Raw genomic sequence first — 26,470 nt, forward strand, 5'->3', positions numbered from 1 at the left:
ACATTACAGAAATGTGCTGAGCTGGGAATATTAAGCAAGAGGCAAGTACACCTTTCTAGTCCAGCAGGTGACATTATGTGTCTACCATGAGCATATGCTCTACCAAAGGTGCGTAAAGAGAAAGTTCAGAAATGTGTGAAACAGGTGATATCAAGAAATTCCTAGCTAGTTACCCACTGCTGAAGGCAAACATTAAATCAGCTATAGGATAGCCTGGGAGTCATGCGTCAGTTGCTCTGTACAATTAAATTAATAACAAGTTGAAAGTAATATTAAAGAAGTGAAATTTGAAACAAATCCTGACTAAAAAGATTGATGGTGTTCTGTCAAATAAGATTGCTGGAGAGAGAAGGCATGTGAAAACTGGAGAGAGACACAAGAAGAATGAGGGGGACATGCAACTCTGAAGACAGAAGTGAAGAGTTTCCATTCCCCTCTACCAAAGGACCTAAATGAGTGTTAACAATGGACATTAAAGGGGTTACACACAGTCTGGAAGTGAAGCTGAACTAGGGAAGTTAACTGGACTGTTTGATGTGCTTCTCAAACATCTAAAGTTGGTTGGTTCCTTCTATTAAAAGTGTGCTGCACTACAGTCTTACTGTAATGAGAAAAATGTAAACATTTAAGACAAATTCTAGCTACCTGAAAGGGCCAGTTTTGTATAATGTCAGAAATTACAATAGGCATTACTTGGTAAGAAGATTTTCATAAAATGTGGAGAGGCCACAAAAGCACCTCACAAAGAGGTTCCTAGGCCTTAAACACATGTCCTTCACAGACAGACTCAAAAAACTCCAGCTATTCTCTGTCTTATATAATCTACTAAGAGGCGATCTCTGCTCGACTTACAAAGCCATGTCGGACCCAGCTCTGTTAGAAATGCTACATCTAAAGAAATCCCAATCCCTCCGCAGCACACGCTTCAGAGACCTCAACCTCATTACTACAATCAACATTGCATGCTGGAGGGACAGGTTCATAACCCAGAGGCTGCCCATGCTCTGGAATAGACTTCCCATACATGTCAAGCAGAGCACCTCACTAGCCCTCTTCAAGTCAAATCTTGATAAGTGGATACGAAATAGAAAGTTCACCCCGGGGACCACTCCAGTGGCTCTACTTGATAGAGGCAGTGGGCACTAATGGCGGGCGGCACAATACCAGGGCACTTCTACGGGCTAGGCTTGTAAAGGCCCCAGGGCCATTAGCCTAGTACACACCTATGAGCCTATAAACAATTGCTATTTGATGAGAAATACAATAAACACTAGTGGAGAAGACAAAAAAAAAATACTTCAATGGCCCCACTGTCAAATCATGACTGCTGCTAGGAACAATGTAGACAGTTTTAGAAAGAAAACGATGTAGGGTCATGACTGCTCTGCCTCATTCATACCGAATCCTACAGTATCTGACATTTGTGCAACAGCAATGACAGGCTAAGCTCTGGTTCCTCTCTGAAACAATGGATGGCTACAGTTATCTTAATTGCTTCTACTAAATAGAATATTGTTTTATCTCTCCTAAAACCTATGATTTTTTTTGAGAAAATGTGGAAACAACAGCAGTTTTCAACATTACAGACTTCTTTAACTTCAGAAAATGCAGACAGATGTTGTCCCCTTTATGCCTTCACTTTAAAAAAAATCAATAGTATTAATGTTTAAAAACGGTCTCAGATTACTTTTTGCTCTGTACCTGATTCTGGATATGATATGAAGCAATGGGTGGGTAACCAGAAACATAAAGAAACACATCATTCCCAAGCATTACGGTGCACAATAGTGCTGTCAACCCCTACCAGAGAGGGTGAAACCTATAAAATACCAAAACAACTACAAATCCCAGTAGTAAGTGGTGGAAGTAGTACAAATGAAGAATAAAAAAAACAGAACTGTAAAAAATTACAGTATTTCCTTTTCACTGTATGTGACAGAAGATTCACTTTGCAAAGGATTCATGTAACAGAGGTCTAAGTGCAAAATTCATTTCTGTTGTCTGGTAAACCATTCAGTCTTCAGCTACCTGCTTTATCTCAAGGTCATTGGGGAAACAAGCCTTATCCTAGCACTTACCAGGCATAAGGAAAAGAAACTCATCCATGAAAGGAGGCCAATCCATTATGGAATACACGTGCATATTCATTTATATGGCTCACACACCTATTTGCAGGATTGCTAAGTCATCCATATGATGTTTCTGGGATATGGTAGGACACCACTGCACTAGGAAAGAATTGACAAAGACAAAGAGAAGATGTGCAGACAAAAGCCACCCCATTCAAGAAATGGACTAAAGAGCAAAGCAAAAGAAATAAATCTATAGGATACAACTTGACTCCTATGCCTATAAAGGGTTAAAACAGGAATACAAAAGCAAAAGGATCTCAAAATGTTCACTTCCTTTCTTGGCAGCCTTTTACAGCCTCAGCCCTAACTGGAGATAATTAATCTATATGCTTATACATAAGGGCTACACTCCTGTAGAAAGTTCTGGCAGGGTTGAATGCTGGGAAGGAGAGATGTATACAAGTTATTATTTTGGACACATGAAGGACACAGCATCATAGGGTGCTTTACCTTCTCTATGGAAAAATGGTTAACAGCATGCCATATATTACTATGGAGAAACAACCTCACAATTCTGACAAATGGGTTGTCTCAAATGCTGCATGGAAAATTTTGCTGTATGTGGAGTAAGTATGCCCTTAAAAAGGGTGTTTCGTGTTTCAACACACATTACGGAATACAATCTGTTTGGAAACCACAGAACACTGAAACTGTAATGATTAAAAAGCACATAGCAAACAAGACCACAGCAATTGCATGAACACTAACAGTGAACTACAGCTATATAACAAGCCGCACTTTGAAGATTCAAATAGACATCCTTTACTGTGGGTCCATTTTTGCCCTTCTGCCTGACAGTCATCAAAAGCTTTACCAAACTGGACTTGAGTCCATTCATTCCCTTGTGGTGGGTGTCATCCTCAAACCCACAAAGGCAACAGCTATCAGGGGGTGGGGGTAGGGGGAATATTATTAAGGTAGCCATGACGTTTGCTTGTGCCCTCAGCAACCTCTTGGCTATTAGGGCATTTCTATATGTCCTAATGCCTGTCCTGGGAGGGTGGAACACAGTCTGCATCACAGTGGAGGAGTTACCTCATCTTCCCTTGCAGAAGTACATGTTCCTCATGTTCCTGTGCAGTTGATCAATGAATGCTACTGCCATACAGCTGCTTAATGCACAGTATACAAGTCCCAGATCACATGTTCTGCCCCTTTTGCTGAAGGGTTACAGTTGAATCCAGCGGAGTCCACTCTCCCTCCCTTTCCAGAATGAGCTACTAGTCAAACTCGGGTTGCCTAAGCCTTAGCTGGGGCTTTATCCCAACTATCATAATAAAAAAAGACCTCCTGGGTCTCAAAAGTTCAGTTTCTTCTACAGTGAGACCTTTACATCTATAAGATTTACAGAGAAGCTGTGTGCAGTTTCGGCCATCTAAGAGTAAACAATCTAGCCTGCACTTTTCTTTCATAATTTGAGGTTGTATACATTTAACTCAACATCACAATATCTCATAACATCCACCATGAAAAATATTACTGCATTTTTACAGGATAAAAAACATTAATGAAACCAGGCTGTACTGAACAGGAGGGGTGACAATACTGCAATTTCAGCTCCAATCTGTGACAGTTTTTTCTGCTCTGCATAAGGCAATTACTGTAAGTTTGTTACTGGTCCCGAATGGAATCCATTTTTTTTTTTTACATGAGCATCCCTCATCTGCCTTCTTGGTCATACCAACATCATAAATGGACACCTGCTAACGCAAAGTGTGGGACCATGAATGAACAAGAATTTCTATGATTCAACAGTCTATAATTAGATACGACACAACCATATTTGTAGCAAAGATGAAAAGATTAAAGGCTCTAAGAAAAAAAACATCCATACATCATCTGTCATGTGAGAGCATTACAAACTTGCTACTGGCATACTGCTAGCTTAGCTGTGCTCAGCAGTCATCTGGTTTTCATTTGTCACTGCAGTGACTCTCTGATATAAACATGTTATTAGGTCAAAGAAACACCACGTGCAAATGTATCTAAATGCAAGTCAGCTCTGGAAAAGTTTTTCTGTTCACCCCCAGAATATTTTTTTTTAACTACATTTTTTTGCTCTTCTTTTATCACAAAAGAAAAACAAAAAGAAACCTGAGCTTCCATGTCAACTGTTAGAAATAATTTGGTCCTTTTTTCTGCCATGAGTACAAAGCCAAGGTTTTACAATGAATGTGTTAAATTGTAGATGCATAAACAAATTATACATACCTTGACCTGAACTATATATTGCTTTTACCGATTTTTTCACCTTCTGTAGTGCAGTTCTGTCCTGGTCTAATGCCTACAATATAAGAGAGAGACAGAATGTATTATGATATACTTTATGTGTACTATGTTTTATGCAAGAAACATTAAAGCCAGTCACAATATTCTATTACTCTGTTATAACCTGAATGCACATTAACTACTAAATTCTGTTTTGTAAATCATATTAGCTTTAACCCATAAATGTTGTTTAGAGACATTACCAAGTTGAAGCAACATATTTGATGGCTGAAGTGCAAACTGGAGATTCCCTCAGCACATACTGTCAAGCATTAAATTTAAGAACCACTACTTGTGAATATTGGGACTGTATGTTCCTTAAATGACATCATGCTCACTTCTCTATTAAGTTATCCCAGGAAAAATGTCTTTGCACAAATGGCTTCTTCATGGCTGGAATTATAAACAGCAGACTTTACTATTGAGCTATACTGCACAAAACGATTGTGGAAAAGTTCTTTTAACTTTCTGAAAATATTTAAATCCATATATTTTTACTTTTTGAGCTTTTGTTTGTGACAGATTTCTAGCTGACAACCTCTCTTCAACACCAACATTCTGTACATCCCCAACCCAATGTACAGTCAACTGGAACAAATGATTCTGACAGCTATCATACATAGATATTACTTTACTGATACTTTCCCTACAGTACAACGAAAAACAGTGTGCGATGGACAAGTTTGTCTTCGACATACCTTTTCCATATTACATCTCTGAAGTACAATTATCCCCTTCTCTATACGACTATTGAACAACCTGCTCTTTTCTTGATGTGGTAGTGCAGATAAAGTACAGTTTTGTACCTACCATAAATGTAGATGTTCGAGGATCCACATTGCTGCAGTCCTTACTATTGGGTAGTCCGCTGTCCAGTCGGCCCGAATACCAGAGTATATGGCTGACGTCGGTCAGGGCGCATTAGACTGGCGTCAATCGCGTCAGGGGTAATCGCATGACCCGCGTCATATCCTCAGTCTTTTCTTGCCCCAGATGTCAGAAGACCCTAAAAGACAAGGCCCAAAATACCTGCACCAAAATATGTACAATATATACAGAAATATATACAAAATATCAACATATAACCTCACCTACACAACCACCCCTAAACACAGAGGGAAGGAGGAGGGGTATTGGAGACTGCAATGTGGATCCTCGAACATCTACATTTATGGTAGGTACAAAACTGTACTATGTTCTTCGCTCCACATTGCTGCAGTCCTAGAATCCCAAAGCAGAGGTAAGGGAGGCTGGCAAATCATAAAGAAGCAGGAGCTGACAACATGCCTTGCAAAATAGCTGTGGCAAAACCAGCCCTAGACTTAGAGTAGAGAGGAAGGTGATAATGCTTAGAGAAAGTATGCACTGAACTCCATGTAGCTGCCTCCAAAATATCCTTAGTTGCCACCCCCCTTAGAAATGCTGTTGAAGTGGCAGTAGCCCTAGTGGAATGAGGCCTAATCCCAGCTGGAATCTCCTTGCCATGATGGGAATAACAAAATGAAATGCAAAACCCAATCCACTAGAAATAGTTTGCTTAGACACAGGCTTGCCCTGAGAACTCAAAGCAAAAGAAACAAACAACTGCTGAGACTGCCTGAAGTCCTTAGTCCTGCTTAAATAATAACGCAACTGCCTATGTACATCTAAAGTGTGCAAAATCTTTTCCCCTTTATTTTGGGGATCTGCATAGAAAGTGGGCAATGAATAGTTTGGTTTAAAGCCACACTAGAAACCACCTTAGGCATAAAGGAAGGATTAGTACGTAATGATACCCTATCCTTATGGAAAATCAGAAAGGGCTCTACTGCCATAAGGGCCTGCAACTCAGAAACCCTTCTTGCAGAAGTAATAGCCAACAAAAAGCAGTCTTCCATGACAAATATTTCAAATCAGCAGTACCCGTGGCTCAAAAGGTTGTAGAGTAAGTTTTCCAACACAAAATTGAGATCCCAAGCAGGAGTAGGAGCTCTACGTGGGGTCTTATATTCTTTGCCCTCTGAGAAACTGCTTGAACAAAGGATGCGAAAACAATGGTGGGTCACAATCATAGTGAGCTGAAATTGCTGCAGCATGAATCTTAATGGAAGAGAAGGACAAACCTTTGTCCAATAACTCAGTAAGATATTGAAGAGCCACACTCAAATTAGGCTCAGAAATATCCAAATTCCTTGCTGCACTCCAAAATAAAAATCTCTTCCATTTTTCTGCGACACTTTCCTTGTACTAGGTCTTCTAGCTTCCATAATCACATTTAAAACTTGTTGAGGAAGTTGAGACCGGCTGTCTCTCAAAACAGAATATGCCATGCTGTTAGATGAAGAGAGCTTGACATTGAGCAGGTGGCCTTCTCTCTGAGACAACAGGTGCGGAATCAAGGGTAAAGGCCATGGAGGCTTCTTTACGAGACTCCTCAGTAATGGGTACCAGTGCTGCCGAGGCCAATCTGGAGCTATTAAAATCATCCTTGGCTTGTCTTGTCTGACCTTTAGAAGCACCTTTGGAAGAAGAGGAGGAGGTGGAAGCATACACATGAAGATTTTCCCAACTGAAAGAGAGAGCATCCACTTTCCAAGCTGTGTGATGTAACCTCTTTGTGCAAAACTTTGGCAGCTGGTGGTTTAGTGGAGAAGCGAACAGATCTATGTCTGGAGTTCCCCAGGACACTGTCAACCTTTGAAATACATGAAGATCCAGTTTCCACTCGTGGGGATCCATGATTTGTCTGCTTAACACATCTGCTAAGGAGTTCTGTGCCGGCTCCGCAGAAACCTTGCCTGAAGAGTTAGTTGCAAGCTGAGCGCAGTCTCCCAAAAATCATTGCTTGCCTGCACAATGGGTAAGAATGTGTTCCCCTTGTTTGTTGATGTACCACATGACAGTTGTGTTGTCTGTTAGAATCAACACCTGCCCTGGAAGAAGTAACTCCTTGAAAGCCATTAATGCAAACTGGACTGCTAACATCTCCTTCATGTTGATATGTAGATGCTGTAGTCTGGCAGGCCACTTGTCTTGTATCCACTTTCCATTTAGATGAGCTCCCCAAGCAATGTCCGAGGCATCTGTCGTTAAAATCTGACTGCCTCTGGCCGGGTCACAGAGAGTCCCTTGTTTAGGTGACATTCCTGAGCCCACCACAAAAATTCTTTTGAAGGCAAGGTATTATTTGAATGACAGTGTCCAAATCCTGGCAGTGCTGTGTCCATACATTTTGAGATACCATTGTAGCTTCCTCATATGCAGTTTGGCATTGGGAAGCACCAGAATACAAGATGCCATGAACCCTAATGCTTGAAGGACTGTCCTTGCAGTCAGCACGGACTGATGAGATAGTTGATGGAAGTAATGTGATAGACTCTTTTGTTTGTCCGGGGTTAAAAGGCCATCTGGGCTGCTGTATTCAGTCTCACACCCAGAAAGCACATGTCTTGAGAGGGTACTAGACTGGACTTTATTTCGTTCACAGAATACCCTAGGCATCTTAGCACTGCTATAACATATTCCAGATGCTGTAGAAGGTCTTCCTTTTCTTGAGCCAGAATCAGGCAGTCGTCCAAGTAAGGATAGATTTTAATTCCTTGTAGCCTGAAGTAAGCTATCACTGGAGCCAGAACCTTTGTGAATACTCTGGGCGCAGTAGATAAGCCAAAGGGCAATGCAGAGAACTGATAATGAGAATTTCCAGCTCGAAACGTAGATACTTCCTGCAACTTAGCCTTATAGGCACATGAAGATAAGCCTCCTTGAGATCTAAAGTTACCATCCAGTGATCTTTGCCCAGCAGAGGTAAAAGCTGTTGTAACGTCAACATCTTGAACTTTGGAATGTCCAGATAAGTGTTGAGGAGAGATAAATCCAAAATTGGTCTCCACGTGTTCCCCTTCTTTGGTACTAGGAACAGGCGAGAATAAAATCCTAGGCCCCTTTCTGATACAGGGACTGGCTGAATGGCCCGCATCTGGAGTAACTGAGAAATTTCCTTGTGAGCCTCTTTTCTTTGTGGAGGAGGTACGTCTTGCATGCCTTTGAAAGGGAGTAATGTATGGAAATAAAACCTGTAACCGTGGTGAATGATATCCAACACCCATCTGTCTTGAGTAATTAAATCCCAATTTTCTTTGAAAAGAGACAGTCTTCCTCCCAAAGGAGCTGCCAGACGAGAATCTTCTGGCAGCTGAAAAGGCAGGTCATTGGGTCTGTTTACGAAAGGACTGACCCCTGCCCTCACCAGAAGTCTGAGCAGGTGAGCTCCCTGTTCTAGGCCTAAAAGAACTTTGAGCTCTGCCCCTACCACGTCTAGACCTACCCCTAGACTGGGAGTCATAAGCAGGGTATGTCCACCCCTTAGCAGGCCAATTTCTACTAAAGTGGCTGCACCTGTAAAAATCTTTAACAGTTTCCATAGACTTAGCTTTGTCCTCCATTTTCTTTAAAACTGCTTCCACAGGCGAACCACACAACACATCAGACTGTAAAGGAGCATCCAAAATCCTTGTCTTAACATGCTCAGCTAAATTCTGATCCCTCAACCAGGCATGCCTGCGAAGAACAGAACTAGTAGCAGCCACCCTCGAAGAGGCCTGTACAGCAGCAAAACCACATTGCAAAGAATGCTTACCTACTTGTTCAGACACATGAACTAAATCCAGCAACTCTTTACACTCAATACCTTCCGCTAAAGCATCCACCTTAGATTTCAATTGTGAAAGGAGATAATTTTGATATTTTAGCATGTGAAACTGACAATTCAAGCTCTCATGGCTAGAGTGGAAGAAGTATACACTTTCTTTCCCCACCTATCCAAAGCCCTTGCCTCTTTATCAGTGGGAACAGGATTTTTAACCACAGAGGCCTTAACACCTTTAGGCCCCTGAGAAACAGTTTCTGGATCCGCCCTAGGACTCTTAAACAAATACTTATGAGCCGCACCCTATAGTACCTATCAGGTTTAACAGGAGCAGGAGGCAAAGAGTCAGGGTTCAGGGAAGCCTCTGCAAAACATCTTCCACCACATTCAACACAGGAGGTATAGCTAAGGGCCTATGTTGGGGTAAAAATAAGAATTCCCTAAGCCTTTTCCTGGAATCAGAGTAATCTTGGCCTTCCCATTTAAAGTGTTCTCTCATGGAATGCAGTCTCTGAAAATGAGAAATCCTCAGGAGGAGAAGCTAGGAGTGGAATCATCCACATCAGAATCAGAATAAGGTGGAAACTCCTGCAAATCTTCCGCGAGACTCTGAAGAAACTCTGAATACTGATCCAAACACTGAAACTCAGGTTCCACCCTAGGCCTCTTATCAGGAGGGGCATAGAACCTCTAATCATAGTAATCAAATCTTCTGCCATTTTAAGCATATGTTTCTTAGGCACAGAACCTGAAGTGCTAGGAGAAGCCCCCACTGAAGCTAAACTTGGCCTACCTCTCAAAGAAGTTTTGGCAACAGAAGGAGAGGCTCTAACTACCTTGGGAAGAGAGGAAGAACAGTTACCTGAGAAGCCCCTCAGCCTGGCCTACCTCCTGAGAAGGCACATCCTGTAACAGTAAAGTCTCTGCCTGAGACTCCAAAGAAACTCCTGGCAATACCTCTGGCTCCACTGAGCCTTCTAAAAAACCGACGTCCGGGACTGCGGTTCATCAACCCTATTTGTCCTTGCGCTTCTTGGGAGCATCCGGCGGCATTTTATACAAACACTAACCTGGCACAGTCTAACCTCCTCTTAATAGTGCGTTTGTTAAACCTAGCACAAGAGCGATCCAACAACGTCGTGCTCAGGCCCTAAACAAGGTATACACAAGGTATGGTAATCCCTATGAGGTATCTGTTTCCCAAGAAATACAGTTATTCACTTTTCTGACATCCGGTTAAATACTGAGGCAAGAAAAACCAAAATGTTCCCCAACGGGGACTGCCAACACTCTGATTCGGTCTTGAAAAACTCTTTTCGAAATATTTCAGAACGCCCCAACCTGCACTAAAAAAAACTGCTTCTGCATCGGACCATCAAAAAAAAAAAGACTGAGTATCGTGTCGTGTCATCGCGTACTGTCCAGCGATTGCGTCTGTCGCGCCCGTCAACCCTGACCCTGGCGTTTCTATCTCGACTGGACGACGACTGGACAGCGGACTACCCAACAGTAAGGACTGCAGCAATGTGGAACGAAGAACATCACCTTACCTCTGCAGGTGCAGGAATGCAGGGCTTCCAATACAAATGCATTTTAACTGCAGTTGAAATGCAATCTCATTCATGCCACAAAAGGTACTGACACCAGAGTGTCAAACTATGGTGGGGACATCTTCCTTTGTCTTATACCAATGGGAATATTGCAGCTAACCAAAGCAGGAATAGATCTCAGTACTTTTTTAGCTAAACTGTTTGTCCTGGTGAGGGTCTTGGTGGTAGCAAGTAGTTATACATCTCCAAGTATAGCCAGCTGCATCACATTCATAAACCAAAGTAATGTGCTTAGCAAAATGATAGACTGGGATGAGCAAGTCCATCCTTGCCCACCAAGAGAAACGAAACCACAGGCTTTCATTTTGCAAGGCATCTTAGATTTGTGACTGGCTACTAGATATATCGCTTTAACTATAATGCTCTGCCAACTCATTTCCTCTCCAGATCCTAGATGTGCCACTCACAACCAAAACACTCACACACCACATCACTGGTGATATTCCAGAATAGGTTTGTCATTGGACAAGAGAAGGATAACAGATATATTGATTTCAATGGACTTGCTCATTCAGAGCTATCATTATGGTAAGTACATAACTTCAGTATCTGGTATAAAATGTAAAGGTCCATATTTGTCAACCAATAGGAAAGATATTCCTGGGTGGCCACCACGGGAATATGCTCTGATCACTGTTGCTCCAAATGAAGAGCAAAACTTGGGGCATAGGAACACAGGGACAATACTAGGTAAGCAATTACGGGGACCGTAAGATGCCCAGCCATAAACACCTTTAAGCAGACACACTTTTCAAGCACTTAGTAACACTTACCTCATAACTGCAATTTTCATTAAAACTTCAATTCCTCATAAACTTTATTCCTCTGTCATCAAATATTGATGGTGTCCACATAGCTCTATTGAAAGAACCAACCCCATACCACCTGCAGTGCAGAAAGTATCTATACTGCAATGCCAAGACAACAGTAGTCAACTGAAATGTGCCTAACATATATATATAACTTTCCTGCTGATTTACTGCACTTTTAGACACCCCAACAGATGTACCTGTCACAAAGCCAAAAATGACCTTACTTACTAGATGTTTCCTTGACAAACGTTGTATCTTCAAGAAGCCAAAAGCTCACAGTTCCATCTGAAGAAAGCAGAATCCCTTTATGTTTAGTTTATCAGTCTATCTTAATGCTCTCCCTCCTGACAAAACTTGAATATTGCACTTTTTTTGTCTGGAAATCACAGCTCAATGGCATACAGGGAAGAAAGCACTGACTATGCTGCAAATGACCAGAGTTTGATTAGTGGCTTGAGTGCCTGTAGGCGCTGTATGGGGAAGATGGAAATGAGCCGCCCCTGCTGGCTCTCCCATGCCAGGGGAAGGGAGGCGGTTCTTGCTTGCTACATGGGTGAAACGTGACTTACAGAAGTTCTGGACCACTTTAGCCTGGGCTGTCATAGTGCATTCACACTATGCAGCTGATGGAAAACTGGCACGAAGAGGCATGCTTCCCATCTGGAGGCAGAATTTGTGGGATCAGAAGACAGCAGTAGGCTACTCCCTCAGGTCCAGCAACCTATCCCACTTCCTACCACTATACTTCCTCCAAGGAATGGGGGGGTGGGGGGGGGGGCTGATAAGAATTCTCATACAGAAATAAAAGGGCTGTAAAGCTCTCGCCTAGCCTAGTTACATGGCACTCCCATTATGCAAGAATTAATAAACAGCTGAAGGCACAGGAAACATTGTGCAGAGTCCTGGGGGAAGCAAAAAAAAAAAAAAGACCTGGAAATCACATTCAGTTATGGTGTCTTGAGAAAGTATTCAGTGAAATTCGCATAACAACTGTACATAAATAATCTAAGGATATGTGTGTGTGTGTGTGTGTGTGTGTGTGTGTGTGTGTGTGTGTGTGTGTGTGTGTGTCTCCGTGTGTGTGTGTGTGTGTGTGTGTGTGTGTGTGTGTGTGTGTGTGTGTGTGTGTGTGTGTGTGTGTGTGTCCGTGTGTGTGTGTGTGTGTGTGTGTGTGTGTGTGTGTGTGTGTGTGTGTCCATGTGTGTGTGTGTGTCCGTGTGTGTGTGTGTGTGTGTGTGTGTGTGTGTGTGTGTGTGTGTGTGTGTGTCTGAAAAATACCTGAAAGGCAGTCACTGGTCTAGATGAATGTGATGCAGGCTCAGCGGACTATGTCTTAATCTATTTCCTGTAACAGAACTTCATACAGTCAGTAAGCCAATGAAACTTAGGAACCCAACATTTTATTGGAAAGTGAGACAAAAAAGGTTGTGAATCTTTCATAACTGATTTAGTTCTGTTTAAATTAAATGAGCTGTCTGTGGACATCACCTCACCCTCAATAGCCAAACTGTCGGACTCTGAGCAAGTCACTTAATCAGACACCGCAACTGGATTGAATCTGAAAAAGGTCCATGGAGATCAGTACTCTACCCTACAAAAAATACAAGTAAAATAAAATAAAATAAAAAAATTGGTAATAGATGTTAACTTTGTTAAAATAGTTAGGAAAGAATACAAACGTACTGATGGCCTCATTAAGGCTGGTCTCAGTACCTACCTTAGATATTAAGGAAAGATTAGTCAGCATTTTCATTCTGTCCTTACAGAAAACCAGGTGGGGAAGCTTGACACATAAGGATTGCATTTCAGAGACTGTTTAAAGACAGGTACTCAAACTTGCGTTGCCATGGGGGCACAAATGGGAAGAGTTAACTTCTCTAAACTTAAATACAAATCCCAGGGAGGGACAGGATCCTTGACAGGACATCAGATCTGGAAAGTATTTTGCAAGAAATCAAACATTTAAGGAAACCAAAGAGAAAGTGTAGGATCCTTAATGGAAGCTGAATATGACAGCAGAGTGGACTTTTACAGAACAGTTATTTAAGGCCTGTACAAAAAAATCTAGGAAAGGCATTCTAAAACTGCAGAGAGTGGAGCTGTAAAGGTTCCATCGCTTGGAAGTAGCCCAAACAGAAAAAGGTGTTCATCTACTTTTGTACATTTTTCTATTAGGCTGAAGGTCAGAAATAAGAATTTGGACCACTCATGGTGAGCATTAAGAGTCCTTGGCCATTACCAGAAATGGCGTAACGATGCAGTTAAATGAAGGACATGAAGGTCTACATGGGTCAACAGGGTCCTGAGGGGCCTCAGACAGGCTTCTCCAGAAGATGAAGCCTTAGTCCAGGTAGCTACACTTGTTGATGGCAGAATGCAGCTGTGAAAATGGCCCCAGATCTCTTCTGTCTGGGTTTCTGAATTAACTTCAAAATAAGAAGAAATGGAAAGGGAAGCATAAAAGGACTCCCTGACCAATACCAAATGCAGACATTTTACTCGCTAATCTATCCACATGGGAGTCGTCCCCAAGGATGCTGTAATCCAGAAATGGCCTGCTGGACATTGTGTTTTTTCCAGTGAGTAATGAAAACTCCAAAATCACACTTAAAAGTAGGATTATTGAATTGTGAAGTACACACTTTTCTCTCTGGTATCCATAGTGCGTTTTTGGGTTCCCCAGAATATGACTGGCTACCAGAAACTGACCTTCTGACACAGCTCATTCCCATACCTTATTGTTTCACAACAGAAGGGCAGGAGTGAGTTCTCTCTTGCTTATTTATACACCACATTAGTGTGGCTGGTAACTGCGTCTTGGGAAAGGAAGTCATACAATGCCAGCGGAATGAGAAGGACCATCCTCACCTCCAGAATACTGAAGTGCAGATTGCTTTCCTACTGTGACCATACACTTCTTACTGTCTGCCTTTGATTATGCTCCTTCCCCCACTCTACGCCAGAGGAGTCCATGGTGGCTGCCATTACAAGGATAGGAAATCAAAATGTTCTGCCACAGTAAGATTTGGTATATACAGGCACCAATGTAAGTGACACTGGCATGCCCTGCAAATCTTTATCTGATGAGACATGGAATCTAATAACTGAGAGTACTGCAACTTGGGAATTCACTGGAGGATCCTCATGTATAACCTGGCATGAGGGAGCATGTAAACTTTAGCTACCACAAGACCCAGAACTCTGAGACTGAAAGCTGTTGTGACTGAGTGAGGCTGAAAAACCTGGGACACCACAGACTATAGAGGATGAATCTTGTCTTGAGGAAGACGTACTTGGAAAGGACACTGTATCCAAGGTACAGATTATGAAAGTTGGATCTGCAAGGTATCAAAATGGGATGCTGTAGTGTTCACTGTTACTGCCAAGGATTGAAAAAGACTCAGAGCCTCCTGAGCTGTAATGTGTCTGTCTAAAATTGGTTTGGCTTGTAGCCAGTTAACCAGGTAAGGAAACACCTTCACCTCTTCTAGCACTTAGTTCATTGCAACAGTGGACATGCATATGATAAACACCATAAGGACTGAGGTGAGACCAAATGGAAAAGTATAGAACTGATAATGACTTGCTCCTACCCAGAAGTACAGAAATCTCTTTGACCCCCTTGGCTATCTTGATGTGCATAAGATGTCTTGGAGGTACAAAAAGCACATTATATTTCTTATTGAGAAGGGCAATACTAACATAGATAAAACGCTACGTCAGAGCTGTAGCGACATCAACTGGAGCCCTGGGTGATGCCTCAATTGATGCTGCAAACTGAGGGGAAAAAAAAAAGTCCTCGAGTTATGACTAAGATGTGCACATGCACACAGACATACACACAGCACATACACTCTCTCTCACTCAAATGGCGAGTAATGATTCCATGCTAAAACCATACACTTTGCAAACAATCTTTGAAATCATTTTAATGATACTGTTTGCAGCCTTCTAGTAGCAAGCAACAATCGTCACTTGCAACCCATAACACAAATCAGACCACTGACTGAATGAATTGCCTTCAAGCATCTGTAAATGATATCATGGCTGCTTAAATTAATAAAAAGACTGATTGCAAGGAATAATCATCATGGCTTCTACAGTGCCGATTGTGCTCCCTAAGAGATTGCATCTTCTTCATCCCCAGCCTAGCTATGGATTTACACGAAGTACAAAACAGTATGCAGTCATTCCCTTTTGGTAAAGACAACTTAAAGTTTTCATATATATCCTATTCAGCATACATATCTTAACCTCACTTGACTATTATAAATCCTGGGTGGGGGTACTGCATTCTCAAATGATCTTTTTACTTGACATTCACATTCAAAAGGTCTGCAAAAAAAAAAAAAAAAACTTACAGAACAATACATTTAATTTTATGTACTACTTCAAGTGCAATGGATATTTTGATACTACCTTTACAGTTCTTTGATAAGGCCCTGGATGAAAGCAAAACAGTTCATACTGCCTAGCTCAACCTAGACAAGGCCTTTGATACAATCACTCACTCAGACATCACTGAGAAACTCAACCTGCTGGGAATTAACCCTTATGTCACTACATTGGTTGTCCACTGGCTCACAAACAGAATACATACAGTCAAAATTGGGGATGCCAACACTACTAACAGACCTGTTACCAGTGGTCTTCCATCTGTGCTGGGCCCCCTACTGCTTGGCATCTATTTTTCAGAAGTTCAGGTGAAAATAGATGGCCTATGGCTTACCAAGTTTGCTGATGACTGCAAACTGGGTCCAGTCATCGAATCCCCCAAAGATGCCAACATACTACAAAATAGGCTTACACAGACAAATGATTGGTGTCAAAGCCTCTGACTTAAACTAAACGCAAAAAAAATGCATCATCATCATCCCATTCTGCAAAGGAGAAACCCTTTCTAATTACAAGATTAATAATATCCCCCTAAGATCAAACCCAGCAGCAAGAGATTTAGGAATGGAAGTTGATAGCATCCTTAACTTTGATCATCAGATGTCCACAGTAGTAAGGAAGGCCTTCTATGTTGCATACCTCATAAGCAAAGGTACATCATCCAAAGCTAAGGAGGTTATAACTCCCCTATACTCTGCTCTCATCAGACCAATAATAAAGTACAATGATCCTTTCTGTGTGTACCTCACCAGGCATCTGCAGCAACTGGAGAGACCTCAGACGCTTCTCACCAAGAAAATTCAGGGCCTACAACACACAACCTACATGGACAGACTGAAGGCCCTATCACTTTACTCAGTATCGTACAGACTGCTTAGAGGCGATTTGTGCCTGGCCTACAGGGGATTCTCAGACACTGCCTTGATGAAACTGCTGCATATCCGCTAATCCAACGGGACAAGATTCACTTGTAGCTCAACATAACGCATCTGAGATACTTCAGGTGCAGTTAACATTGGGCAAGACAGCGATTCAGGTTGTAGCCTACTACAGGTCATCAACCATGTCCCAAGACTTACACTCCATGTTCCTAAGCACCCTGGAGAATATTAGGGTCCAACCTAACACTCTCATACTGGACAAATTCAACTACCCCTCCATTAATTTGGAAAACTTCTCATGTACCAATTCAAGTGCCCAATGTTTCCTGGAATTCATTAATTCCAATGCCCTGTACCAGCTTATTTCTGTTGGTACTAGTATCTCAATATTGAATAGTGACAGAATTTTTGAAGTACCAGGACATGTAGACTGTAATTTAGATGGGGGGTTATGTTGGTATGTATGGCATGCGGCATGTCCAGCATTCTATGTAAGTATGACTACCCGATAAACCAACATTAAAAGAACATTTATACAGCATTAAAAAAAAAATAAAAATAACAACTTGTACAAACAAACATTCCATTAATTGTTTTTTTTTTTAAAATTTTTTTTTTTCAGTGTTGGAAATTTGCTGACCTGATTTAGTTTTGTGATTTTAAGAATTTTTACAAAAAAAACATTATGGAACAGGTCAGGTGAATTCTGATAAATTCCTGGTTTAAATGAAAAAATAAAAAAAATAAATGTTTTTAAAATATTAGAAAGTTAGAAATAAAGAAATAAATATATATATATTATAAATATTATTAATTAAATTTTTAATTTTTTTAATTTATTTTAAAAATAAAAATTAAAAAATTAATTGTATATTAATAAACTAAATTTGTGTTTTTTGTGTATTAAAATGTGTATGTTGATTTTGCAGTTGTATTTGAATGGTTGTATTTTATGATGAAGTTAATTGAAGAAGCGTGTATTAAAAGTGAGTATATACTATTGTTGGTATTACTTTATTTGGTGACATCCATTGCTTGTTTCTCTTTCATGGTCTACACCTTATGTGAACTGGTGCTTGTTGGAGTTACTTTTTCTTGTTTGTTTTTTTTTTTTATTGTTACTTTCTTGGTGTGGCATTTGTCTATACACCTTGTCTGTACAACCTTACTTATGTAAATACTATTCTCGTGAATACTTTGCTGGATATCCAGGCTTCTATGCTTACAGGGATACTGCAGGCTAGATATCAGGCTTAGATTTGAAGATTCTTATAACCAAATGACATCATCAGACAGTGTGGACGACGAGGGTTGATCTGGATGACATGCAAAGTGGAGCGATTGGCATGTGGAGCAAGGAGAGGAAATCGGAATTAAAGTCCGTAATGAGCAGCAAATCCGTGGTCGTTTGAATTTATTACATGGAATAGAGAGAACTTCGGAGCTTATTTAGTATAGAGGTGCCAGTAATTTTGGTCGGTGATTTTGAAATAACAGTTATTTTATTTTTTGTTTTAGTTGATTAGATTATTAGTTATTACAATTAATAATTTTTCAAAATGTTTAATTGGAGTCAATTTTTAAGGTTTATTGTGTTTGGAATCAAATGGGGCTCAAAGTGTTTGGAAACTTCATGCTAATGACAAGACATTGATTAAGATATTGTTCAAGGACTTTGACATTCAGACTTCAAGCGGATAACAACAAAGAGAGATGTACTGTAAGAGGGAAATGTTAAGAAAAAAATGGACTTGTTGAAGAGATAATTAATCTGTTGAAAAATGTTATTATAAATATAATATCTTATGTTGAGTTGTGTTAATGTTTGTGCTACAGTTTCAATACAGAAAGCACTTCAAACTGTGATCAATTGTTGAGACATATATAATAAACATTACTGATAAATACTTATTAAATATAACAAAAGGGGAATAATTCTCTGGTAAGAAACATAGCAATATTACAGCTGGGGACTCCAAGATGCTAATCAGCTTAAGTGTTAGTGGGTTTAATTGAGTGACGGCATAGTTAAGTAGTGTAAGTAGTGGGTGTGATGATAAAATTCTTAGTTGAAGCAATAAAGGTAAAACTGTTATTAATAGTGGCAGGACAGCAAAGTAAGCATGGTAGCAGCTATGGCCTTCCTAATGTGGTACAGTAAAAAGGGTAGTGTTAAAAAGTTACAAAGGCACAAAACCAGGGGTAAACAAGTAGCAAAAAAAGTAAAAAGGCCAAAGAGGATGGAAAAAAATGGCAAAGTACAAAATTAAACCAAAAACAGTGAAAAGTTTCAAATTTTTCAAAAAATTAAGAAGTAGGTTTACTGATGGTTTCATTTTTAAGCCATTTTAACAGATTTAAGAGAACATGTTTTTGTTTTTTGAGTTTAATTTATGAGAAATATGGTTTTCAATTTTGTGCCATTTTTATAAGCTAATTACAGCTGTGTACAGTTGTTGATGTTAAGAAATTTGTAGAATTTTTAAAAGCTATTATATGATGCATGATATACCTGAAAATAATAAAAAGCAATGTAAAAATATGAATAAAATAAGTGAAAATTAAACAAAGAGAAATGAAAATGTTTGAAAATATACATTAAATTAATTAAAAAGATAAAAAAAAAATAATGAAAAAAGTATAAAAGAGTAAAAGAAAATAGAAATAAAAATAATAGAGAAAATAAAAAAAAGAAAAGAAATGCAAAAGAATATAAAAAAAAGTTAAGTCGAATTTATATAAGAAGAACAAAGTTTGAAATGTAGAATAATGGAAAAATAAATGTCTGGGTAAAAGAATAAAAAAAGTTTTTGAAGTTGTTAAGGTCAGTGAAAAAAAATTATATTGAATCACATATGTAAGAAGTCATGTAAAGATTTTACATACATAAGATATACCTTAATTGTTCAAGTCACCACATGTGAATAGTTGGTGATTTTTGATCATATAAAATCCCATTCAATTTGGAAAGATTGGAATTGTGACCTAGGAGGTCAAGTCCACATTCTCTAGTACCCTATTTTATGTCATAGTAGGATTTTTTTCCTGGATAGGACCATCCCATATTAAAAATTTCATTTGATCTTAGAGTTTCGAAGTGTTTTCTAAAGAAGTTAGTAATTTTAATTTTGGAGCATATTAAATTTACATAAGATTTTTTTTTTTACTAATTATGTCACAAATTAATAACATGTTTTTTTATAAATTGTGTGTATTTACAACTTGGATGTATTTGAAAAATGAAAAATATTATTTAACGAAGAATATTTAAAGTTTTGGTTTATCAACTAGCATCAAAATTAAATAATTTTTTCATAAAGGAATTATACTATAAGGAAAAGATTAATTGTGGGGTCACTAGCTGCCCCATCATTATACAGTCAGTGGCCTGTATTAATATTTTTTTTATTATTTTATATTAAAATAAATTTACTAAAAAATTTTTTTTCTTATGTATTAATGATGATTTAATTTTATAATTGGAAATGAGGTTTAAATAGTAACTTTTTTTTAATAATTAAAATAGTTATTGATTTTTTAAAAATCTCACCATACCAATATATAATATGATTTAATAGATTTAAAATTATGGGTTTTGGAAATAAGTTAAGTTAAATAATTTTTTAGATGTATCAATATACTCACAAATTTAAACAATAGAAACCTGGAATAATCATAAAAGCAACCATCCTAGACATATTATTAAAAATATATATAGAGCCAAATCTATAATGAAGAGTTAAAATGTACACAATTAAAAAGAATAAATAGTGGAATTGAAATTTTAATATCTTTATTGACATGGAGCATATTAATACCATAAATGACCTTAATTAAGGAAGAAAAATGAAATTGATTCACATAATAATAAGAAATTTATTATATTAAATATAACAAATTAATTTTTTATGAACATAATAATTGTATAATTTTTAAAAAAAAAAGGAATGTGTAGGTTCATTGACATGAATAGGTGGTAAATGACAAAAAAAATTTGTTTTTCAGTAACAGGAAGAGTGCAAAAGGAAATCATTTGACATGATGGTTTTAGGTGGTAAAACAAATTTTGTGTTTAGGAATTCTCACAACATTAAAAGCATGCTGGAAAAAAAAATACATTTATATCTAAAATATTATGTACATAAGAATTTATGAGATTTATTTCTATTAATAAAAAGAAAAGACATATTGTAGTGGTTGATGTTGGTAAGCAAATAAATATGACAGCTTTTTATAAGTACCAGGATATGTGTGTTAATTTTAAATATTTTTTAGTTATGTTTATATGTAGATATGCTAATTTAGCGTTTATGTTTGTATTGTAATGCCATGTACAAAAAATTAAAGAATATGTAATTATTATGTACAATTTAATATAAAGATGTGAAGCATTGGGCAATTTGTATAAGAGTATTTTTTGTTTAAATTTTTGCAACAAAACATAAACATTTTATGAATTTTTTAATAATTTGGTTTAATAAGAATTTTTTTAAATGTTTTATGACATTATGGATATAGAAGTTTAATTTTTTTAAATGTTAAATGTACAAAAGTATAGAAAGTTAAAAATATTTTTAAAATTTTTTAAACAAATAGGTTTTAAAATAATATTTTTAACGGAATTTTTAAATTAATCCCTTAATAAAATGTATTGATAATAAAACATTAATTTTACTAAAATTTATTGTAATGTATTTTTTAAAGAATGTTTTGATTGGCGTGTATTAATTAATTTCATTCTTACCCCCACTAGAGGTAGCAACATCCTTGACCTGGTCTTTACTAACATGGGCGACCGTTGCTCTACACCAACAGTCAACTCCTCCCTGGTTAGATCAGACCACAAACTAATCACCTTGGAAATCCACATCCCTCCCACCCCCATGCAAAGGTAGCCACCATGAAAAACTTCTCCAAAGCTAATTTTGGGCTCCTAAAAACAGAGGTGGCTAACTGCACGGCACCCATGCAAATGGAGAATAGTTGCATGACTACCGAATCATACACCAATGCACTGTACGAACACGTACACAAATGCATGGATCTCGCCATACCCAACAGAACCAAGACGCTCTCTTCCAAAAAAAGAAAGTCAATCCGGTGGTCCTCTGCCATAAACAAACTCTACAACAGAAAAAGGAAATTGATGTGGAATAAGGTAAAGTCCCAAGACTGGAAAAACTCCATTATCAGCCTCAACAAAAAGTTGAGATCACTCATCAAATCCTCTAAAGCTAGCTATGAAAACAGAATTGCAGCAAATAGTAAAGACAACCACAAGGCCTTCTATAGTTATGTAAAGAATCTCCACGGCAATACCCAGATTTGCTCTGAGCTACTGCACAATGGTACCTCTTATACCAAGCCAACAGATATTGCCAATATACTGGTCGAAAGATTCAGTGCAAACTTTACCCCCCCCCCCCCAAAGGACCAATCACAATACCAGTAAATTGCCAGACACTCAGTATTACTGCTGCACAGGTTAAAACAGCACTGTCCAAGGCCAAGAATACAGCTTCTATGGGATCTGACAATATCCCTGGCTGTGTTCTACATGAACTACAGAGTGAACAGGCACCTCACTTGTGTGCCCTGTTCAATCGCAGCCTCATCTCAGGCTTTGTCCCTACCGAATGGCACACTGCTACAGTCATACCTCTCCACAAAGGAGGAGCGACTACAGACCCTAGGAACTATCGCCCCATTAGCGAGTCTGATATGCAAAGCTATAGAACACATAATCATGGACCTAATAAACAAGGATATAAGGAATCTCCAAACTCTGGATCCTACACAGTTTGGTTTTGTGAAGGGTAGATCATGCCTGCTCAACTTGGTCAACTTCTTTGAGACAGTCACCAGAGCTGTGGATGAAGGCAAGGTGGTTCATACAGCCTACCTTGATCTGGCCAAGGCCTTTGATACTATTCCTCACTCAGGAATCATTGTTTATTAAGTCCATGATGATGTGTTCTATAGATTTGCATATCAGACTTCTCAGGCTAATGGGGCAATAGATCCCGGGGTATGTAGTCACTCCTCCCTTGTGGAGAGGGATGACTGTAGCAGTGCGCCATTCAATAAGGACAAAGCCTGAGGTGAGGCTGTGATTGAACAGGGCACACAGGTGAGGTGCCAGTTCACTCTGTAGTTCATGTAGAACACAATCCGGGCATATTGTCAGGTCCCATAGGAGCTGTATTCTTGGCCTCAGACAATGTTTTAACCTGTGCAGCAGTAATACTGGGTGCCTGGCAATCTACTGGTATTGTGATTGGTCCTTTGTGGGGGGGGGGGGGTGAGAGTAAAGTTGGCACTGAGTCTGTCAATCGGTATACTGGCAATATCCTTTGGCTCGGTATAGGAGGTACTATTGTGCAGTAGCTTAGATCAAATCTGGGTACTGCCGTGGAGATTGTTTACATAACTATAGAAGGCCTTGTGGTTGTCTTTATCTGTTGCAATTCTGTTTTCATAGCTAGCTTTAGAAGATTTGATGAAGGATTTCAACCTTTTGTTGAGGCTGATAAGGGAGTTTTTTCAGTCTTGGGACTTCACCTTATTCCGCATCAGTTTCCTCCTTCTGTTGTAGAGTTTGTTTATGGCAGGGGGCCAACAGATTGGCTTCCTTTTTTTGGAGGAGAGCGTCTTGGTTCTATTGGATATGGTGAGATCCATGCATTTGTGTACATGTTCGTACAGTGCATTGGTGTGTGATTTGGCAGTCATGCAAATATTCTCCATTTGCATGGGTGCCGTGAAGTTAGTCACCTCTGTTTTTCGGAGCCAAAGTTAGCTTTGGAGAAGTTTTTCATGGTGGTTACCTTTGTGGGGGTGGGGGGTGGGAGGGATGTGGATTTCCACAGTGATTACTTTGTGCTCGGATCTAACCAGGGAGGAGTTCACTACTGGGTGGATGGCCTAATGGTTAAGGTGTTTGCCTTAGAAACACAAGGTGCAAAGTTTCAGTCTCACAAGGGATAATTAGCTAAGCTTAAAATGGCTCCCAAGGGCAGTTAGCTTAGTACTAATCTATGAACAAAAAATGTTACAACTGCTTTATAACAATGAGGAATGTAGCAGTCAAGCAGTACTCTTCACACATGTGTAAGAACAAAATGAGTTTTACCAGCAAGTCAAAAGGCCGCTTTTAACTGCCAACAATGACAACAAAACACTGCCAAGAAAATGTCATTTAACATAAACTGGTTATTAACTCTGGCGAGATGTTTTTGTGAAAGTCTTTTTTAACTTTCTTAATAGAAGTGCAACCTATCTTAAAAGAAGAAAGCAAATAAATAAAATTAATAAAACAGCTGGCTATCCTAAAAGGAGAATTCAGACAGATAAAAATCGATACACCACTTCATTAATTTGAAAATGTTTGAGGTGTGGTTTGTGACGTCTTCATCTGCTGTAAGAGAACAATACCCCAAAACTTTAAAAAAAAATTTGTTTTTCAGGATATCTTGAACTTTTCTGTATTACTAACAACTCTGTATCAAAGCAAGTGATTATTATTTCTAATTTGTTATATCCTAAAACATCCTGAAAGGGGGCTTCCATGGGTAGCAATATTTTGTTTTACTGTCATTACCTTTACCTCCCTGACGTCATTTTAGAGAGACAGAGAGAAATACCTATGATAACAGTATCATATGCTATGGTTCTCTTACAACAGTACTGTGACTGCCTATTTGTAACTGTTAGCATCAATCCATACTTTTCATTACTTCATAGGTAGGTACTAGGCTATCTGCCCGAGGGCATTTATAAGCCTAGCCAGAGTGTGTCGGCTTTTGCCGCCCAACTGATTAATTAACTGAGCCACTGTCAAGCAGAGCCAATGAAGTGATCCCAGGGTTGTATTTTCTGTCACCCATCCACTCGTCAAGGTTTCTCTTGAAGAGTGTTAGCGAGGGGCTCTGCCTAATGTAGTTAGGAATTTTGTTCCAAAGCATGGGGAGTCTCTGTGACAGGAATCTATCCCTCCAGCATGTTCTATTTATTGTTGTGGCGAGGTTTAGCGCACTAGAGCGTGTGGCTTGCAGTGACTTGGATTTCTTTAGGTGGAGCATGTCCATCAATTCTGAGTTGGACATGGCTTTGTAAGTCAGGCAGAGATCACCTCTGAGTAAGCAATATGCCACTGAGTACAGACGGAGTTTTTTCAGTCGGGCTGCATAGGACATACGTTTGAGACCAGTAATCCTCTTGGTGAGGCACTTTTTTGGTCTTTCCAGCTGTTGGAAGTGTCTTGTGAGGTACATCCCAAATGGGGCATTGTACTCTATGATGGGTCTAATGAGTGACGAGTAGAGGGGCACTATAACCTCTATTTCTAGATATGAACCCTTTAGTAATTAGATGGGCCACATAGAAGGATTTCCTAACTACTTTGGTAATATGATTGTCATAGGAGAGATTACTATCTACCTGGGTCCCCAGATCTCTTATTACCTCTTCTGTATTAAGGGGGCTGCCACCTATGTGGTAATTCGTGGGTGTTTTTCCCAAATAGGATGACTATGCATTTTTTGGCATTTAGCTTGAGGCCATGACTTTGACACCAGGTGTCCATCTCAGTAAGGCCATTTTGGAGGATGTCCATGTCAGCCAGAGAGTCGGTTATGGCTCCCAGTTTGCAGTCATAGGCAAACATGGTTAGCCACAGTCCTCCTGTGTTTGCCTGTACTTCTGAAAGTATATGCCGAACAGTAGTGGTCCCAGGACCGAGCCTTTCGGGACACCACTTGTGACTAGTTTAGAGTCAGACCTGTAGCCTGCTATTCTTACCCTGTGAGTTCTGTCTGTAAGACAGTTGGCAACCCATCTCGTGACGTAGGGGTTTATGTTCAGACTGGTGAGTTTTTCTGTGATACCCGAGTGGGGAATGGTGTTGAAAGCCTTGTTGAGGTCAAGGTAGGCTGTGTGAACCACCTTTACCTCTTCTATGGCCTTGGTGACTGTCTTGAAGAAGTCAACCAGGTTTAGTAGGCATGATCTGCCTTTAACAAAGCCGAACTGGGTCAGGTCAAGTGTGTGGAGTTTCCCAATGTCTTTGTTAATGAGTTCCATGATGATGCACTCCATAGCCTTGTAGACCAGGCCAGTCAGGCTTATGCGGCGATAGTTACCAGGGTCAGTTGTGGCCCCTCCTTTGTGGAGCGGAATAACAGTTGTTGTGCGCCATTCTACGGGCACGTAGCCTGTGGAGAGGCTAAGGTTGAACACCGTGTTTAGGTGGGGGGGGGGGTTAGTTCGTTCTGTAGTTTGTGCAAGATGCAGCCTGGGACAACATCTGACCCCAGTGACGCTGTGTTTTTGGCTTTTGAAAGAGCTGTTTTCACCTGTGCGTCTGTGATTTCTGGGACACTACACTTTTCCGGTATTGTTGTGGGCCCTTTTGGGGGTGAGAGGGGGGTGAAGTTTGCAATGAATCTATCTGCCAGGATGTTGGCAATATCAGTAGGTTCAGTAAATTTTGTGCTATTTTGCACTAGCTCAGTGCATATCTGCGAGTTGCCACTTAGATTATTAACATAGCTAAAGAAGGTTTTGTTGTCATCTTTTGAATCCTTCGCTATGTTTCTTTCGAAGTTAGCCTTCGATGATTTTATGAGGATCTTAGTTTCTTACTGCTACTGACTGATCAGGGATGTCTTTCCTTCTTGGGATTTGCTTTTTTTCTGAACTAGTTTCCTCCTTCTGTTGTATAGCCTGTTTATGGCAGGGGTCCACC

At 39.5% G+C, this 26,470-nt stretch overlaps 1 protein-coding gene across 4 annotated transcripts in view; it reads right to left on the reverse strand.

Annotated features, from left to right (window-relative positions):
• Positions 1–26,470, reverse strand: part of ASAP1 (ArfGAP with SH3 domain, ankyrin repeat and PH domain 1) — a 2,547,392-nt gene that overhangs the window by 1,574,542 nt on the left and 946,380 nt on the right. For all 4 annotated transcript variants that reach the window (XM_044067036.1, XM_044067034.1, XM_044067035.1 and 1 more), the window contains exon 3: positions 4,344–4,416. In XM_044067036.1, the coding sequence (XP_043922971.1) occupies positions 4,344–4,416 (73 nt within the window). The remainder of the gene's footprint in view (positions 1–4,343; positions 4,417–26,470) is intronic.

This window comes from Protopterus annectens, chromosome 3.part1, assembly GCF_019279795.1.
Source record: "Protopterus annectens isolate FY-2018-M chromosome 3.part1, PAN1.0, whole genome shotgun sequence".
Lineage (NCBI taxonomy): Eukaryota > Metazoa > Chordata > Ceratodontiformes > Protopteridae > Protopterus > Protopterus annectens.